General features: G+C 40.3%; 2 protein-coding genes across 6 annotated transcripts in view; one reads left to right on the forward strand and one right to left on the reverse strand.

The window, feature by feature from the left end:
• Positions 1 to 352: 352 nt before the first annotated feature.
• LOC129181651 (protein FAM169B-like) lies at positions 353 to 4,801 on the reverse strand. The gene is made up of 6 exons (XM_054777113.1): positions 4,604 to 4,801; positions 4,419 to 4,521; positions 4,023 to 4,108; positions 3,469 to 3,631; positions 1,030 to 1,212; positions 353 to 949 (listed from the first exon to the last, which is right to left on the reverse strand). Exons 1-6 carry the CDS (start codon positions 4,727 to 4,729, stop codon positions 768 to 770), a joined length of 843 nt encoding a protein of 280 aa, XP_054633088.1. The 5' UTR covers positions 4,730 to 4,801; the 3' UTR covers positions 353 to 767.
• Positions 4,802 to 8,948: 4,147 nt separating this feature from the next.
• Positions 8,949 to 17,617, forward strand: part of ldhd (lactate dehydrogenase D) — a 45,639-nt gene continuing 36,970 nt past the window's right edge. For all 5 annotated transcript variants that reach the window (XR_008570493.1, XR_008570494.1, XM_054777342.1 and 2 more), the window contains exons 1-5: positions 8,949 to 9,255; positions 13,014 to 13,126; positions 13,185 to 13,326; positions 13,543 to 13,684; positions 16,285 to 16,444. Coding sequence is in view for 3 of the 5 variants with exons in the window: in XM_054777342.1 (XP_054633317.1) it covers positions 9,178 to 9,255; positions 13,014 to 13,126; positions 13,185 to 13,326; positions 13,543 to 13,684; positions 16,285 to 16,444 (635 nt within the window). In the remaining 2 variants the exon portion in view is untranslated. The remainder of the gene's footprint in view (positions 9,256 to 13,013; positions 13,127 to 13,184; positions 13,327 to 13,542; positions 13,685 to 16,284; positions 16,445 to 17,617) is intronic.

Consider the following 17,617-nt stretch of genomic DNA (forward strand, 5'->3'; position numbering starts at 1 on the left):
TCTGGGCCGTATCTGGCTGGTGACCCTGGCTAGACAAGCTTTTCTGCCCCATCGCTTTTCCGTTTAACCTTTGACACACTGAAACAGATGTTCACTTACTCCCCTAATTATTTAATAAAGCATGATTTCTATAAATTACTTGTCATCATTCACAGAGTCGTTAGATTAATTGATGAAACACTTATACCTATACTGTACTATTTTAAGGCACTCAACAATAATTCAATCAATAAATATCAATGCAAACAGTTATTCTAAAATCTACTTGTAATAAATATTTACTCACTCAGTAAATTATTTTTTTCCTACATATCCTTATAAATCAATGTAATTATATTTAAAAATTGCTTACCAAACCAAATAGCTCTAAAGTTCGAGACACAAACTTGTGATCGAGCTTGTCAAAGGCTTTAAAAAAAAAGAAGCCTCGAAACAGGATAAACCGTCTTCTTTTATGAGGTGCTTGTAGTCAAGTACACAGTAAGTCTTACATTGCTGTGTTCCCTTAATGAAACCTGATTCCGTGTGTGAAATATCTTCATCCATTTGCATAAATACTGCATAGGTGAGAATTGTGTAATTGTGTTATGTTGTCTATTAGCTTCGCGAAAATGGGGTGGATTGCTGTCGTAAGGTATCATGCTGCATATACACAATATCTAGCATTTCATTTGAGCATATGATTTTTCTTTCTATATGCATTGTTTTGTGCGCCGGCCTATGTGGACCACTCGAGAGCTTGGATTATATGCTCGTGCGTCATCGGGTCAGTCTGGGGATCTGCTTGAATCTTTTTGGCCCTCGTCACCCGCGTCATCTCGACTGAGTGGATATCTGCGTAATTGGATGTTGAGCCAGATGTTTCGCCGTTGGGTCCAGCCCCCGGGGGCCTCCACCTCATACAGGCGCTCTCGGTGGTCTTCGTGCAGCTGCAGGAAGCGCCTACACACTTCAGACAGCAGACGCTGCATCAAGGCACGACCCGTTCCTCGTTTCCCGCGTCAGATGTATGAAAATGTTGGCTCTAACCTGCCACCATGCTGGAGGACAGCGGCACGCTGACTCCCAACTCCTCCTCACCGGGGAACGAGGAGCAGAAGTCAGCTAGCATCTTCAGGCCCAGTCCTCTCCTCCTCCAGCTTTTCCTCACCAGCACCGAGTCCAGAACGGGCAGGAGGTAGCATCGGCTACTCCGGCCGTCACACAGGCTGCCTGGAAGAGAGTGCGGCGTGTCAAGGAAAAGGAAAGTCAAACTGAGCGTGGTCACATGCGCTGAAAATGAGCTCAAACACTGCGACCGTCAGGGAGGGTAAAGATAGTACCTGTTCCTATGAAAAGGACAGTGAAAACTCGATGCACCACAGCTGCCACCATACAGCAGAAATGCTTTTCTCCGTTTCTGCTGCTGTTTTTTCCAACTGCTTGTTGTCATAACAGAGGGTTTTTCTGCAACCTAATTGGCCAAAAAAAAATTTTTTTATTTTGTTTTTTTCTCCTAACATTACAAACTTTTCTAATATTCCGTTAATATAACGTTATGCTCCTAAAATTAGTTTTTTTTTCCTCATAATACTACTAGTTCATTCTTGTAAAATTAAAACTTTTTTCTCATTGGAATATTACTTTCTCCTAATATCTGGACTTTTTTCCAGAAAAATTACACTTTTTTTCCATGTTTGCTGCTGTTTTTTTTAAAATGTAATTTTCCCACTACTTTGTTGTCATAACATTAGAACTTTTTTCTGCAACCTGATGACCATTTTATTTTGTTTTGTGTTTCTCATAATATTACAAGTTTCTCGTAAAATTGCGACTTTGTTTCTCCTTAGAATAGGACTTTTTTCCCGTTTCTCCTATTATGATTTTTGAAAAATAACATTTTTCTGTAATATTGCCAGTCTATGCTGCTAAAATGCCATTATTTTTTCGTAAAATTGCGACTTTCTCTCGTTAGAGTACAATCTTTTTCTTTTAATATTTTGCCTTTTTTCGTGTACAATACTTATTAAAAATAATATTTTTTTTAAATATTTTTTTACATAATATTGGAATTTTTTCTAGTAAAATTACATCTGTTTTTTCCATTTCTGCTGCTCTTTTTTTGTAATTTTTAAACTACTTTGTTATCATAACATATGTTTTTTCTGCAACTGTATTGTCCAAAAATGAGTTTATTTTGTTTGGTTTGTTTGCCATAATATTGCGATTTCAATAATTCCAGCCTTATGCAACTAAAATGCTGTTATTTTTCCTCATAATATTACAAGGTAATTCTCATAAAAAGGTGACTTTTTTCTGCTTAGAATATGATTAGATTTTTTCTCTTATTATTTGGACTTCATTCTCCTTAAATGACAGCTTTGTTTTATCCATTTCTGCAGGGTTATTTTTATTTTGTTAAGTGGTATTTTTAGAACGTGCAGATGGCCCCCAGGCTGCGCTTTGAGCAAGTTGCATCTCTGGAAAGGCTTCTTGAGACGTCATCTGTAATTCTGTGAAGAAGGTGTCGGACGTTTCGCTCCTCATCCGAAGAGCTTCGTCAGCGAACTAATAAGTGCTGGTAGCCTAGGCCTTAAATACAGTAAGAGTGGGCGGAATTGGTGTGCCAACACCCTCCTACTATTGGTTCCTTACACTAAGCCTGGAAGGAGTTGTGGTCTGATCCTCTCCTTCCATTAGCATCTCCGATCAAAGGGAAGTGTAGCTCAAGTGGTCCTCAATCAGCAGTACATCTACACCTTAAAGCTACCAATCACTCTTTTTGAGGACAGCGAGGTAAAGATTTTGGCCAAAGAAAACAGATGGTTTGAAAGAGGAGTAAAGGAAGCTATTTTTGTCAAACAACAGAACCCATCATTGAATCGGAATGGTGGTTTGAGGTTTAATTTGGACCCTGTGTTCAGCAGGTTACTGAGACCAAAACCCACAGCTCTTAGTCTTGCAAATGAGGTGGAGCCAGGGCCGAGCCAGAACAATAGATGCTAACGAGCCAGTATCAGAGTCGTTCATACCCAACTACAGGGAGCTACACTTCCCTTTGATCGGAGGTGCAAATGGAAGGAGAGGATTAGACCACAACTCCTCCCAGTCTTAGTGTAAGGAACCAATAGGAGGAAGGCATTGGCAAACCACTTCCGCCCACTCTTACTGTATTTAAGGCCTAGGCTACCAGCACTTGTTAGTTCGCTGACGAAGCTCTTCGGATGAGGAGGGAAACGTCCGACACCTTCTTCACAGAAGTACAGATGACGTCTCAAGAAGCCTTTCCCTCGATGGACAACTCCTGTACGACTGAGAGCCTACACAGACAAGTTGCATCTATGATGCGATGCCTCAGTCGCCCCGCCCACTAATTTACTAAGTGACCTACGGATATCCAAAAAGACACCTGTGGCCAAACTGCTTTATGTTTCTCAGCGGGAACAAGTTTGGACATTTTTCCACATTGTTGGCGTTTCGGAAGCATACCTTTATGTTTGACAGTGTAGAAGCCCACCGCCCGGCCGTCCACCCACAGCAGCTTGGCACTCTCCGTGCGGGGGTGCGGGGAGAAGAGCACCTCAGTCCGCGACGGCCCATCTACCACCTGGCTGAGCAGGAACATAATCAGCCTCTCCGTGAACGACCGCACCTGAAGGAAACATCTCAGCTTCAAGCGGCCCGACTTCACTTTTTGTACAGCGCCGGATGAAAAAGACAAGCGACAATCTAGGGCACATGTGTCAAACTCGTGCCCTGGAGGGCCGAGACGCTGCACGTTTTCTCTCCAACCAGTTTCTTCAGCAGGTGATTTGATTGATGAGCTCCTTCCCTCAAACTGAAGGTGTTGATCATTAAAATCACTTGCTTTAGTGACTGGCTGGAAAGAAAACCTGCAGTGTCTCGGCCCTCCATCGCACGAGTTTGACACCCCTGATCTAGGATGTGAACGTGTTGGAGTAGCGCCCACTGCTTCCACACGCATGTTTAACACCATAAGCACGTAAGATGGAACCCCACCCCCAAAACTCAAGTGTGATTACCGGAACCAAGCCGACCCTGGATTTGCAGGACGTTCGTGTGACGTCGTCCACGGACCACCACCTTCCATGCAAGTATAAAGCCACCACTGCAAGGGAACACGCGGCAACTTTTATTTGAGTGATTTCATTCAATTTTTATGTCTAAAACCTCAGAGGAAATGTTACTTTTTTAAAAAGTATTCGATTTTTCATACATATGACATTTCAATATAAATATTAGTTTATTTTTATATATTTCATAGTTATTTATTATATGTATGCGTTTTCTCATTTTTATTTTTATTGTTAAGATTTATTTTGATTACATGTTTTATATTTGATTTCTTTCAGTCCCGTTTGACGTATTTATATTTACAATTGATGTTTTTGAAGATGTGTTGGTACGTGTGAGCACACCGTGAGTCGGACGGTCAGGTGGGTGCAGTGCCAGGAGCGAACATCCCGCTTGGTTATCCTCAAACAGCTGCAACCATGTGACGTTACTGGCACTTATTGTCACCTGCACGGAGAGACGCGATGAAGGCGCCATGTCCATATATTCCTAATGTTGGCTCTGGCAGACATGACGTAGGCTGTCATACCTTTGTGCTTTCTGACCATTGAAAGCACTCATGCTCGTGTGATCTGGACTCCAACGACAAGAAATAGCCTTCAGATGCTGACCTCAGTTCAGTTTCATCCACAGGTGGAAGGTCTGCAGGGAACATGGCCTTCTGCACACAACGGAACGTGCACGTGTCATGACTCTTCTCATCAACAAGCTACGCTCCACGCACACAAAGATCTTCAATGCACCATATTTGTCTTTAAGGACGTACTACACGCAAAGATCCTCTATGCGACAGAAGCTCGGCTGTTTAAGGGCCGACAGCACCAACAGTGTATGCAGAGAACACAACTCAGGGATGTCCAAAGTGTGGCCTGGGGGCCGCATTCTAAAAATAATATTTAACAAGAATACAAAAACAGCAGTAATTTTATAGAATAAACACAAAACGTTGTATTCTAAAAGGAGAAAAAAAGTCGCAATTCCACAACAACAAACCTGTGTTATAAAAAAAGCATGAAATATTGAAAATGATCATTTTCTTTTAATTAGTAATATTATGAGAAACAAAATTAAATGGTCATTTTTGCACAATTATGTTGCAGAAAATGTTAAATTGTTATGACAACCAATTACAGTAGTACCTCGCATAACATAAACCTCCTTTTACGTAAATTCCACTGAACATAAAGAATTTATGTAAAGTTTTTGCTTCGTATTACGGAAGAAATTCCATATAACGTAAAGCGTCAAGTCAGTGAAAGTCTTTTTTTTTTCAATCAACTTGCCTCAAGTCGGTGCAAGTTCAGACTAACACTTGGTGACGCCTTCTGACGCATCACACTCTCATTGGCTGATTTTCGGGGCACCGCCTACGCTCTCATCTCATTGGCTGATTATCGGGGCACCGCCTACGCTCTCATCTCATTGGCTGAGTTATACAGCACGTACGTGAGTTTGTGAGAGAGACAGGCTTGTCCCTTCAAACTCCTTCGCCTTCATAATCCCCCTGAAACTAAAGTTACAAATAAAAATTTTGCACACAGCATTATCGTGTAGTGCGTGTGCGTTTGTCTGTGAGACCAGCTGACTCTTAGACTCTTTGAGTCGTGTTTAGACTCAGGCTAGTCCTCCTCCTCCTTCCTGCCTCCACTTGCGCTCCTGATCAAGACACCTCGTGAACAGTAGGATTGTTTTTGTTTTTCAGTTTTATTCATTTACAGTAATCTTATTTATTACCTTATTTTATATTGGAATGTTACTCTACTATGTTTATGCTAATGTTTTGTTATATTTTCTCACCACATTTGGTGGACTTTGAATATTTTGAAGGCCCAAAGGTGTGAGTTTGGGAAGATCTTGGAACGGATTAGGCTATTTACATGTATTTTACGCTTCAAATAACATAAAATCTCTATAACATAAAGGTTCTCGGAACGGATTATTTACGTTGTAGGGGCGTCTACTGTAGTTGGAAAATTACACACACAAAAAAGAAATTGAAAAAACTGCTGTATTTTTCTTGAAAAAAAATAGATAAAAATATATTAAGTTGTTTTTTTTAAAGTATTTAGCCAGAATGAAGTCCAAATTTTAAAAGAAACAGGTTGTACTCAAGAGAAAAACATGACAATTTTATGAGGAAAAATAACAGCACTTTAGTCGCATAAAGTTTCATTACAAGAAAAAGTTGTTGAAATAGTTAGAAAATAGAAAAAAAAAACAGCCTATAAATGCTGTCATTTTAAAGAATCAAGTCAAAGTATTAAGAGGAAAAAAAGGTTGCAATTTTACGAGAATAAACTCAGTGTTATGACTAAAAATAACCTCATTTTACTGGCGTAGACTTGAAATATAACAGAAAAACATGTTTTTTCAAAGTTATAATATTAGGAAAAAAAATTAAGTTGTGATTTTTGGAAAAAAGTTCTAATCTAATCTGGCAAAAAAAACAAATATGGGATTAAAGTCAGAATATTAAGGGAATAAAAACACATGGGATTAAAGTCATAGTATTATGAGAATATAAACCCATATTATGGGATTAAAGTCATATGACTATTATTATTCTTGAATTATATACCTGTATATATAATGTTAGGTGAGGCTGTAGGCCGAATAACTGGATCCCAAAGCAGAGGAGAGTAGTTCGTTTTAGTTAAATTAGGACTTTCCAGTCAAAAATCATTTAGCTGAGAGGCTGAAGTAGCAAACACGCGGACATGATAGTATGAATTATATACTGTTAATACTATTCATTCCGAAACAACAAGTTACTAACTTACTAACTCCCTCAAAACTACTCGTAATTATAAGGAGAAATGGAGCATTTTGAACAAAGTGATCGCTACCGGTTACTTCCGTAAATATGGCGTCACGTGACGCCCAGCCAGGCTGTACTTTTACGCCTCAAAGAGTCAAGGGTTCAAGTCACTAATCTGTATTATATATCTGGATAGCTCATTGGCGATGACTTGTGAAGCCACACGGCCGCCATATTGCTACTCGCAAGAAACACTTCTCGACAAGCTTTTGTATTCGTGGTGAACTTCTTTTATTAATTCGGATTGGACACAAATTTTGCCTTAAGATGCCTGCACGTGCAGCTATTAACTGCACAAATCGCCAGTTCAAAGGCTGTGGACGAACATTTCACCTGTAAGTATGATTGAAATGTAGATTTATGATTGATAATTTAAGGGTTTTGCACTGTCGATCTCTCAGATATTTTCGATCGTGTAAAATTCCTCTGATTAAATGTATGTCCAGAATTGATACGTTTATATAGCTCTATAATAGCTAAGAGGAAATGTACGTACTTTTTTGTTATATCATGATATATGTATTTCTTTAAGGGAGAGGTTGCGTTACTTGAAGGAATGGTAGAATCTCAGTGTTTCCATGATGCTTACCAGGCATTGTATACAGTGCAGTTAGCAAGCCAGTTTGCATACAATTGACCCGGCATGACCCTTCATTTGGATAAACAAAATTTTTTTTTGCTGCTGAATGACTGACGTAAAAGGATTCATTCATATGATATGTTCTGGAAAATAATATTACTGAACATGCATACCGGTATGTTTGGGATTGCAAACAACGTATTGTCTTACCCAAAGCATGTGGTTTTGTTTCAGTGTTGTTGTTTTTTTCTGTGTGTGTGTGTGTGTGTGTGTGTGTGTGTGTGTGTGTGTGTGTGTGTGTGTGTGTGTGTTTATGGTTATTACACATTATGGTTATCACATATTATTCCTGTGTTTTTTGTTCAAATATATTTCTATATCAGAAAAGAGGTTATTTCTATTTCATAACACAAACAAAAAATCAGCAAATGTGAAATGATTTTAAAACTTGTCTCTTTTATGATTCATACTTTGTACAGACGAGAGCATAGTGAATTGTATGAAAGTAAGAAAAAAAAGTAAAGTATCATGACCATGGATTTTAGTGGAAAAAGGGATGGGATATGCAGTTCAAATGAAAATCTCTTTCTAGAGGAGTAAAACTATCATTGCTATAGGGGAGTGCTGAGCCAGGGTGCACAGTAGAATTTTGTCCCAAAGGCAATGAGAATTGGAAGGGGAAAAAGTACATTTAATATAGCCAAAAGATAGAGAATAACGTATCAAATCGTTTTTAAGGGACGAAGGTTGCGTTACTTGAAGGAATGGGAGAATCTCCCCGCTTTTTAATGTAAAATATCGATGTTCTGCGAGCCTCTTCATCTGCTTTGTACACTATGTACGCTGTGCCAATGTGGTCGAGATATGAGTGGTAAGATGGCGTCTCTTTGGCTTCAGCGGCTTGTACGGGCGGGTGCGACGTATGAGCTATCCAGATATATTACACAGATCAGTGGTTCAAGTGCGCAAGTGCGAAGGACAAAACCGGAAGCGGGAAGACGAGCTTTCATCTAAAAGGGTGAGCGGAACGCTAAATAACAGGACCAAACATACTAATTATGTTTGGAAATAAATTTAAGAAGCCCCCGAGGGGACATGGAGGGAAAAAAACGAATAAGCTACAGGAGACACTTCTGGTCATAGTTTACATCCACATAGCGAATATCGGGTGGAAATGCGTAATTGAATTTTCATCTTCAGAATTTGCGCATCCATTCCTGCACAAATGTAGAGGTATAAGGTGGTACTGTAACTATACCAACAAGTTATCAATTACGTGATGGTTATTCGGTTCGTCTTTTGAAAATAAAATACTAACATCCAGTCGCAGTTAGTGTTGCTGGAAACACGTCTGAGTATTGGTACTGGAAAGTAAATCCACTGATTAGCCATACATGGAAACATATCACAAACTCGACCAATGTGCTGCTTTAATTTGAAGTCTCAACGCAAACATCCGTTCTGAATACGGAAGTAGTGGCAGTACAACGCTCTTAATGGAAACCAATTTTTTTTTCCAGATCACGCAAAACAGTTTTGCGTTATCTCGCAAAAATTCGTCTTTTTTTAACCCATCAATTTTTGTGGGTTCCGTAGTGTTGTGTGTGTTTCCGACTGCGTGTAGGGAAATTATTTTTTAATATGTCAACGGAAGTGCTCACCGTTACGCCATAGTAAAAAATTGTTATTCAAGCACGTCTAAATCATGTCGCCGGTGGTGGTGGCGGCTGGTGGAAGATTCTTCTGTCAGTGTCGCAGCATGACAACAAAAATCATGGCCAGAGTAAGTTCTTTCTTATGTTTTTTTTTCAGAGGGCATACTTTGGTGGGCTTGGTTTCAAAGGTCATGTTTGCAACGTTAAAAAAGGCGCACATAATGTCAGTAACGACTTGTTTCACACTTGTTAAATGACAGAAGTAAGTTTTGAGTTGGAAGATTTACTGTTAGATGAAAATGTGCTTGGCGCTGCCTGACCTTCCTGTGCGGACTTTGCATGATGACTGCCAGATACAGCAGCACAGTGCTGGTATGTACAGGTATGCACCATCTGCCATCTAGTGGAAGAGCATTTCATTCTTCTAACTGTGACACATACACATAAATACCACGAAACTCAATTAACCACACTATAAATAAACAGGTACCGATCGTATCGACGTGCATGCGTGTTTTTTCCCCATCCTCTTTCTCTACCAAACAGTCTGGAAGACAAGAGGGCTCACTCTATGTGTAGCATAAAAACAATGGCCGCACTGTTGAGTGGACCTGTGCTTGCTAAATAATGCTGCCAGTCAGAAACAAAAGACAAATAGTTGACAGCTCTAATAGTGATGAAAGTTGGACACCCCGCTCTTATTCATTCTGTTAACTTGAGCAGGATACATTCTTATTTGACTTGGCTGTTTAAGGACCGACAGCAAAAACGCTGGTCAAAAGATCCTCTATTGACAGGATTACTTGGTCTAAGATCCTCGACATGACAGGAATACTCTGTTGTTTACCTCAAGAAAGCGGAGTACAACATGGTTGATCATCCATGCATGTCACAAAATGGCACGTGGCCGATAACAGGTTTCCAAATGCAGAGAGGACAACGAGAACTTCCGTGTAACAAAAGGTTTAATCACAGTTCACAAGCAAAAACAAAAATCAAAAATGAGTGTTCACAAGGCAAAAGGCAAACAAGCACCGGGTCGAGCCGTGCGGAAAAAATGGTAAGAACAAAAAGGTAACTAGAAGGCGCTGCACACACAGTTAGCAGAAGAAATGTAAACTAACAAAAACCGCTATCACAAAAGGTGATAGGAAAGAAAAAGGAAAAGCTGCTGACAACCAAGAAGAGTACAAAAATCCGAAATAACAAAAAAAACACTGCACACATGGGCAGGCAGAAAACACTAATACGGTAGTACCTCGCATAACGTAAACCTCCTTTTTTGTAAATTTTTTCGCATCGTATTACGTAAGGAATTCCATATAACGTAAAGCGTCAAGTCCGTGCAAGCGACAGAGAGACTAACAGAGTACACTTTGTGACGCCTTCTGGCTTCACGCTCTCATTAGCTGATTATCGGGGCACCCTCTATGCTCTCATCTCATTGGCTGATTATCGGGGCACCGCCTACGCTCTCATCTCATTGGCTGATGATCGGGGCACCGCCTACGCTCTTATCTCATTGGCTGATTTATCCAACGCGTCCATGTTTGTGTGTGAGCTCCCTTCCTCATCGTAGTCGCCCTTAAACTAGTTTGCACGCATTGAAATCTTGTTTTAATTAGTTTACTTTTCTTTGTGTTAAAATTACCGCAGTCATGGGCCCAAAACCAAGTGTAAGGGATAAGAAAAAAGGGAAAAGTTGTCGATCGAAACAAAACAGGAAGTTATGCAGAAATTCTGACGCTTCACGCTCTCATTGGCTGATTATCGGAGCACAGCCTACGTTCTCATCTCATTGGCTGACTAATCCAGCGCGTCAGTTTGTTTATGAGAGACATGCTGCTCTGTTCCTCATCGTAGTCGCCCTTAAACTAGTTTGCACGCATTGAAATCTCTTTTTAATTTGTTTACTTTTCTTTGTGTTAAAATTACCGGATTCATGGGCCCTAAACCAAGTGTAAGTGAGAAGAAAAAAAGGGAAAAGTTGTTGATCGAAAAGAAGCAGGAAATGATCCAGAAGCATGACGGTGGTATGAAATGAAGTGGTGTTGCTAGACTATACGGCCGTTCCCCATCGACCATTATACCTTATTTAATATTGGAATGTTACTCCAGTAATGTTTATGCTGTTTTCTTATATTTGCCCACCATATTTGGTGGACTTTGAATATTTTTGAAGGCCCAAAGGTGTGAGTTTGGGAAGATCTTGGAACAGATTAGGCTATTTACATGTATTTTACGCTTCGTATAACATAAAATCCCTATAACATAAAGGTTCTTGGAACGCATTATTTACGTTGTATGGGCGTCTACTGTACTAACGCTAGGTACAAGTGTAACGGATGCCAGCCTGTGAGGCTTTGCAAGTGTACGTTGGTAAAACTCACTCCCTCTGCCTTAAGAGCTGCACTGAACACGCGGTCCGGGCTGTGTAGTCAGCGCTCTCGCCTCCCATTGCAAAGGTTCTGAGTTCGAGCCCCGGTGTGGGCGGTGCGAAACAGGGCGGGTTACATTGGTGCCGTGACCCGGATGGGAGTGAGGTTTGAGAGGGTGAGTGTAATGTATGCCAGCCTGTGAGGCTGTGCAAGTGTACGTTGGTAAACCTCACTCCCTCTGCCTTCAGAGCTGGGCTGAACACGTGGTCGACAGTCCGGCCTCTTGACCGTGTGGTCAACGCTCTCGCCTCCCATTACAAAGGTCCTGTGTTCGAGCCCTTGTGCGGGCGGTGCAAAACAGGGCGGGTTACACAAGGAATATTGGGCAAAACAAGAACTGGTGTGCATAGGAAGACGTTTTGGCAACAAGTGAGGGGCCAAGCAGGATCTAAATAGTCCACGGCTGATATCAGGTGTGCCTGAGCTCCTCCCCTGGTCATTGGGTGTGCTGCAACAAACGAACATTAGATGGCAGCAGAGCAGCACCCAAACTCATGACAATCAAGAGTGAAAAGTGTTGAACCTTCAAAGCCATGAGGTGTGTTTTTGCACCATTTGGTCACTTGAGGGCACTATTGGCTCACTGTTCTCCCTCTCCCGCTGCAACCAAAAGGCTGTTCAGGCTTTGATTGGTTGATGACGAACTTTTTGCCCACCAACAGTAAGGCGGTGTTTCATGTTTGATTGACTGTTTACTTTTGCTTTGAAAGCAGCTGCAGCGAAAGCGCTTCCAAATGCAAAATAACTCCACGACCCAATGACACAACATCTCCCTGAAGGTCATTGATGATAAATCTGCTTTTGCTGCACTCTTATTCATATCATTGACATTCCTATTTTCCCTCATAGTACTACATTAGTCTCGTAAATGACGCCTTTTTCTCGTGAGATTACATACTTTTTTTCTCTAAATAATATTTTGTGAAATTGCTGCTGATATTTCCACAAAGTTTTTATGTTAAATTATATTTTTACAATGTGCCACAGACCGCACTTTGGACTTGTAGGCATAGAAAACCTGTTTATGACCTTCTGACTATGCTTTTAAAAAAAATATCATTAGAGCCCCCCCAGACATGAAATAACACCCCTATAGTCACCTTTCTACTTCTATTATCCAATACAGTCGACATAATACAAGAAAATAAGACATATCAGGCATAGAAAACCTGTTTACCACCTTCTAAATATGCTTCTTAACATCATTAGAGAGCCCTCTAGACATGAAATAACACTCCATAATCATCTTTACACTCCTATTACACAATACAGTAGACATAATAAGGGAAAATAAGACATAGAAAACCTGTTTACCACCTTCCAAATATACTTTTTAACATGATTAGAGCCCTCTAGATATGAAATAACACCCCGATAGTCACCATTACACTCCTATTACCCAGTATAGTAGACCTAGTGTTCATGTGTGTGTGCTTGTGTCCAAACAGGGTGCCACCTTGGACAGCGCACTTCGTAAATTCCGATCAATATGCGGAGAGGATGGTGTGTCAGTGGGAGCTGCGGTCAGAGAGCAACACGGCAAAGATGAATCCGTGCACAGGTGAGTGCCACACTCCAGATTCTAAAAAAGCTATGACCTTTGACATAATGCTGTCCAGATGCCGTCCGCCGGATGTGGTGGTTTTTCCACGCTGCGTGGAGGAAGTCAGCGCCCTGGCCAAAGTCTGCCATAGCCAACGCCTTCCCATCATCCCGTTTGGTACCGGAACCGGCCTGGAGGGAGGGGTCGGAGCAGTGAAGGTGAGAGACCACAGCACCTGCATCTCAGCTGAAGAAGATCCGCTGTTGTTGTTTATCCACAGTCAGGTGCTCGCCAAGTCTTGTAATAAGAATGACTAAGAAGCTAAGCAGCCAATGTATGACATGTATCAAGTATGCTGATTGACCATTTATGCTCATACGTTTAGAAAATAATAAGACATACCACTTGGCCTCTTTCCTCTCCCTCCCTTTAAGGGAGGTGTCTGCTTCAGTCTGAGGAATATGGATCAGATTCTGGATCTGCACCAGGAGGATTTTGATGTGACAGTGGAGCCCGGTGTGACCCGGAAGACTCTCAATGCCTACCTGCGGGACACAGGACTCTGGTTTCCTGTTGGTCAGTCCAACTCTTAGCAGGCTCATTACCACCCAATCACAGCAATTCTGTCCCAATCCATTACATTGCTGTCTTTTTTTATCAGAACTTGAAGTTTCCGAAACCAAGATGGCTGATTTAAGTAACGGCAGCGAGATTTTAGCATTGAATTAGCAAATACACTCCCTCGCTCATTTGTGGTGGCTCATTTGTACCACACCCGACTGCGATAAATGAATTTCCACGATATACTGTTGGATTCAAGTTTAATAAATGGAATATTTTCATAGTTACAGCATAGAAAACCTGTTTATGACTTTCTGAATATGCTTTTCAACATTATTAGAACCCTCTACACATACAGTAACACTCTTATAGTCACCTTTACACAACTATTACCCAATATGGTAGACATAATACGAGACAATAAGACATACAAGATGCAGGAAACCTGTTTACCACCTTCTAAACATGATTTTCAACATTATTAGAACCCTCTAGATTTGAAATAATACCCCTATAGTCACCTTTACAATCCTATTACCCAATGTAATAGACATGACAAAAGAACATAAGACCTATAAGACACAGAAAACCTGTTGACCGTCTTCAACATTATTAGAGCCCTCTAGACATGCAGTAACACCCCTATAGTCACCTTTACACAACTATTATCCAATAGAGTAGATATAAGAGAAAATAAGACATAGAAAACCTGTTTACCACCTTCTAAATACACTTTTTAACATTATTAGAGTCCTTTAGACATGAAATAACACTCCTATAGTCACCTTTAAACTCCAGTTACCAAATATATTAGACATAATAAGACAATAAAACAGAAAACTTCTTTACTACTTTCCAAACACACTTTTTATCATTAGAGCCTTCTAGACATGAAATAAAACCCCTATAGTCACCTTTACACTCTTATTATTCATTTTTTCAACACATTGTGCAACTCTTATGCTGCAGGGTCTCGAGATGGACGCTAGCTAGTGGGCTAACCAGTTAGCCTCAAATTGAATTGTTTTATGCATGTAAAACTATCATTGTAAAACTATAAAAAAAACGCCTTTTATGTTAACATAAAAACGCGTTTTGTGTTAACATTTTTGAGAGACTGGAGATGAAGCTGACCACCGCTTCCTGTTTGCGTGTATTAGCAAGGTAATAGGATGCTCACGAGGACGTGTTGTTATACAAGTGCATAAAGAGCACAGTACTCTGATATCTTACGCTAACCGAAGAATGTACACAAACGAGGCAAAATTTTGGCGTACGCTTTCAGCATTAACCGAAAAACTGTGGTGTATGCTAACCGAGGCTCCACTGTATTTTATATTACAGTAACCCACGCAATATCTTGGTTCAATTATCACGCCCTCACTATATTACAGTTTTTCAAAATGAATCATTGAATCAATGATGGGTGTTTTGTGGTTGAATATGGCATATTAGTAGTAATAAAAAACATATTTAAGCAATTTGTTCTTATTCTTGGCCTAAATGCAGCATTTTCAAGCATAAAAATGGCTAAATGATCTAACTAAATGAAGTAAAATACAAACACAAGGCAGAAGCAGCATTGTAATTATGAATGTAGTATTCTACATTGGCCACTAGGTGTCGGTGTTCTCTGAGACAGGCACTAGACTCCTCACTAAGGTTCTCTAGGGAACACATTCACTGTGACACTGCTCCAGCAGGAATGTATTTTATTTGTCTTCAATTGCGAACATGTGAGTCTGTTATCTTATTTATGTCTAACATGTTGTATTTAATCTACTATAATCTACTTTATTGGGTAATAGGAGTGTTAAAGTGACTATAGGGGTGTTATTTCATGTCTAGAGGGCTCTAATAATATTAAAAACTATATTGAGAATTATAAACAAGTTTTCTATTTCATATATGTCTTGTTGTCTATTATGTCTACTATATTGGGTAATAGAAGTGTAAAGGTGACTATAGGGGTGTTAGTTCATGTCTAGAGGGCTCTAATTATGTTAAAAAGCATATTTAGAAGGTGGTAAACAGGTTTCCTGCATCTTGTATGTCTTATTGTCTCGTATTATGTCTACCATATTGGGTAATAGTTGTGTAAAGGTGACTATAAGAGTGTTACTGTATGTGTAGCGGGTTCTAATAATGTTGAAAAGCAACAGGTTTTCTCTGGCATAAATATGAAAATATTGCATTTATTGATAGTGAATCCGACTTTACGGAAATGCACTTATCGCGGTCGGATTGGGAACCAAATAACCGCAATAAAGTAGGGATTACTGTATTTTTGTCTTCATGACAAATGCTTTGGCTGATGCGACTCATTGTCCAGAAAATACGGCCCCTGTCGACTCAGTCCGTTTAAACTCCAAATGAGCTGAAAATGTTAACCTATTAAAAGAAATCTGGCAATGATGTATGACCCTGTGCTCCCCACATCCAGATGAGATGTATTGTCAAAATAATTGTGAGCAAGTGTTTGAAGAAGAGTTGTTGTGATTGCATGGAAGCACCAATGTGCCTGCATGTGTGCACTAGCATTCACATGCGTGTCAGACTAAAGATGGCTTTGCTGCCGTTGCTTTCCACTAAAGTGAGACACAATGTCCTGGTAGATCCTGGAGCTGATGCGTCGCTGTGTGGGATGGCAGCCTGCAGTGCATCCGGCACCAATGCTGTGCGTTATGGAACCATGAGAGAAAATGTGATCAACCTGGAGGTGATACTTGCTGACGGGACTATCATACACACGGCTGGCCAAGCCCGACGTGCCAGGTAAAATGACAGAAACGTGATTTATTGTTTCCGTTGTACCACGATACTTAAAGTGCATATTTACCACACAACTGAGGCAGAAGTTCATTGAAATTTCTTCAAAGTTGTCTGTTCTGTTGGTGTCTTTAGTCACGCTTGAACCGTGCTGGTACCTGCAACTCATACACTTCTTTGGATGGATAAATAAGTTTAGTACTATTTCAGTGCAGGGAGGTGTGCCTGTGAATACAGTCGTCCCTCGTTTATGGCGATTTTTAACATTATTAGAGCCCTCTAGACATGAAATGACACCCATGTCGTCACCTTTACACTCCTATTACCCCATATAGTACACACAATAAGAGAAAAGAAGACATATAAAACCCGTTTATGACCTTCTAAATATGCGTTTTAACATTATTAGTGCCCTCTAGACATGAAAAAACACCCCTATAGTCAACTTTACACTCCTTTTAGCCAATATAGTAGACATAATATTACATTTACAACATATAAAACGTGTTTTCCACTTTCTAAATACACTTTTCAACATTATTAGAGCCCTCTAGACATGAAATAACACCCCTATAGTCACCTTTACACTCCTATTATCCAATATAGTTGACATAATAAGAGAAACAGCAATAATTTATTCATTAATGAATATTTCAAAAAGTGCGATAGGGACGACTGTATGGTCGCTCATGTACAGGTCGTGATATCGTCAGGGCATTGAATGGATGGCAGCTCGGCTGTTATAGTTTCCTTAGAAGACATCCGAGCAGGCTTCATCAGTTCATGCTCAAAGACTAGATGGGACACACACCTTTCAGACTAGATAGAGAGCTTGGTGCAAGATCAATCTCTTTATCCTCTAAAGGAGGAGGCATGTCCAGTCAGGAATAGGGGTGGGAACCGCTGGGTTCCTCACGATACGATACGCGATACAAGGCTCACGATAACTGCACTTCTCCACACTCTTCCACTTCCTCCTGGCTGTCGAGTGTGTTTTTTCCATGCAAATGATGGCTACCGAGCTCTTATCAAATGCACTTCTGCCACCTTGTGGCCGTTTTTATGGCGTAAAAGTGCTCTGAAATGTTAATGCTTTAGTGCAGAGTTGCATGATGGCCTCTTTTTCCCTCTCGCACAAAAAAACCCGTAAAAGATGTACAACTATTGTAGTTGGTATTG

The sequence above is a fragment of the Dunckerocampus dactyliophorus genome, chromosome 5 (assembly GCF_027744805.1).
Source record: "Dunckerocampus dactyliophorus isolate RoL2022-P2 chromosome 5, RoL_Ddac_1.1, whole genome shotgun sequence".
Taxonomy (NCBI): Eukaryota; Metazoa; Chordata; class Actinopteri; order Syngnathiformes; family Syngnathidae; genus Dunckerocampus; species Dunckerocampus dactyliophorus.

Excerpts from the sequence above, each read along its gene's own strand:
- LOC129181651 (XM_054777113.1), bottom strand. The coding sequence starts at position 4,729 with ATGTTCCCTGCAGACCTTCCACCTGTGGATGAAACTGAACTGAGGTCA. Across the intron at positions 4,109-4,418 it reads ACCTGACCGTCCGACTCACG|TGGTGGCTTTATACTTGCAT; the intron begins GTGTGCTCACAC and ends GTTCCCTTGCAG. Across the intron at positions 950-1,029 it reads GTCCTCCAGCATGGTGGCAG|TGTGTAGGCGCTTCCTGCAG; the intron begins GTTAGAGCCAAC and ends TGCTGTCTGAAG.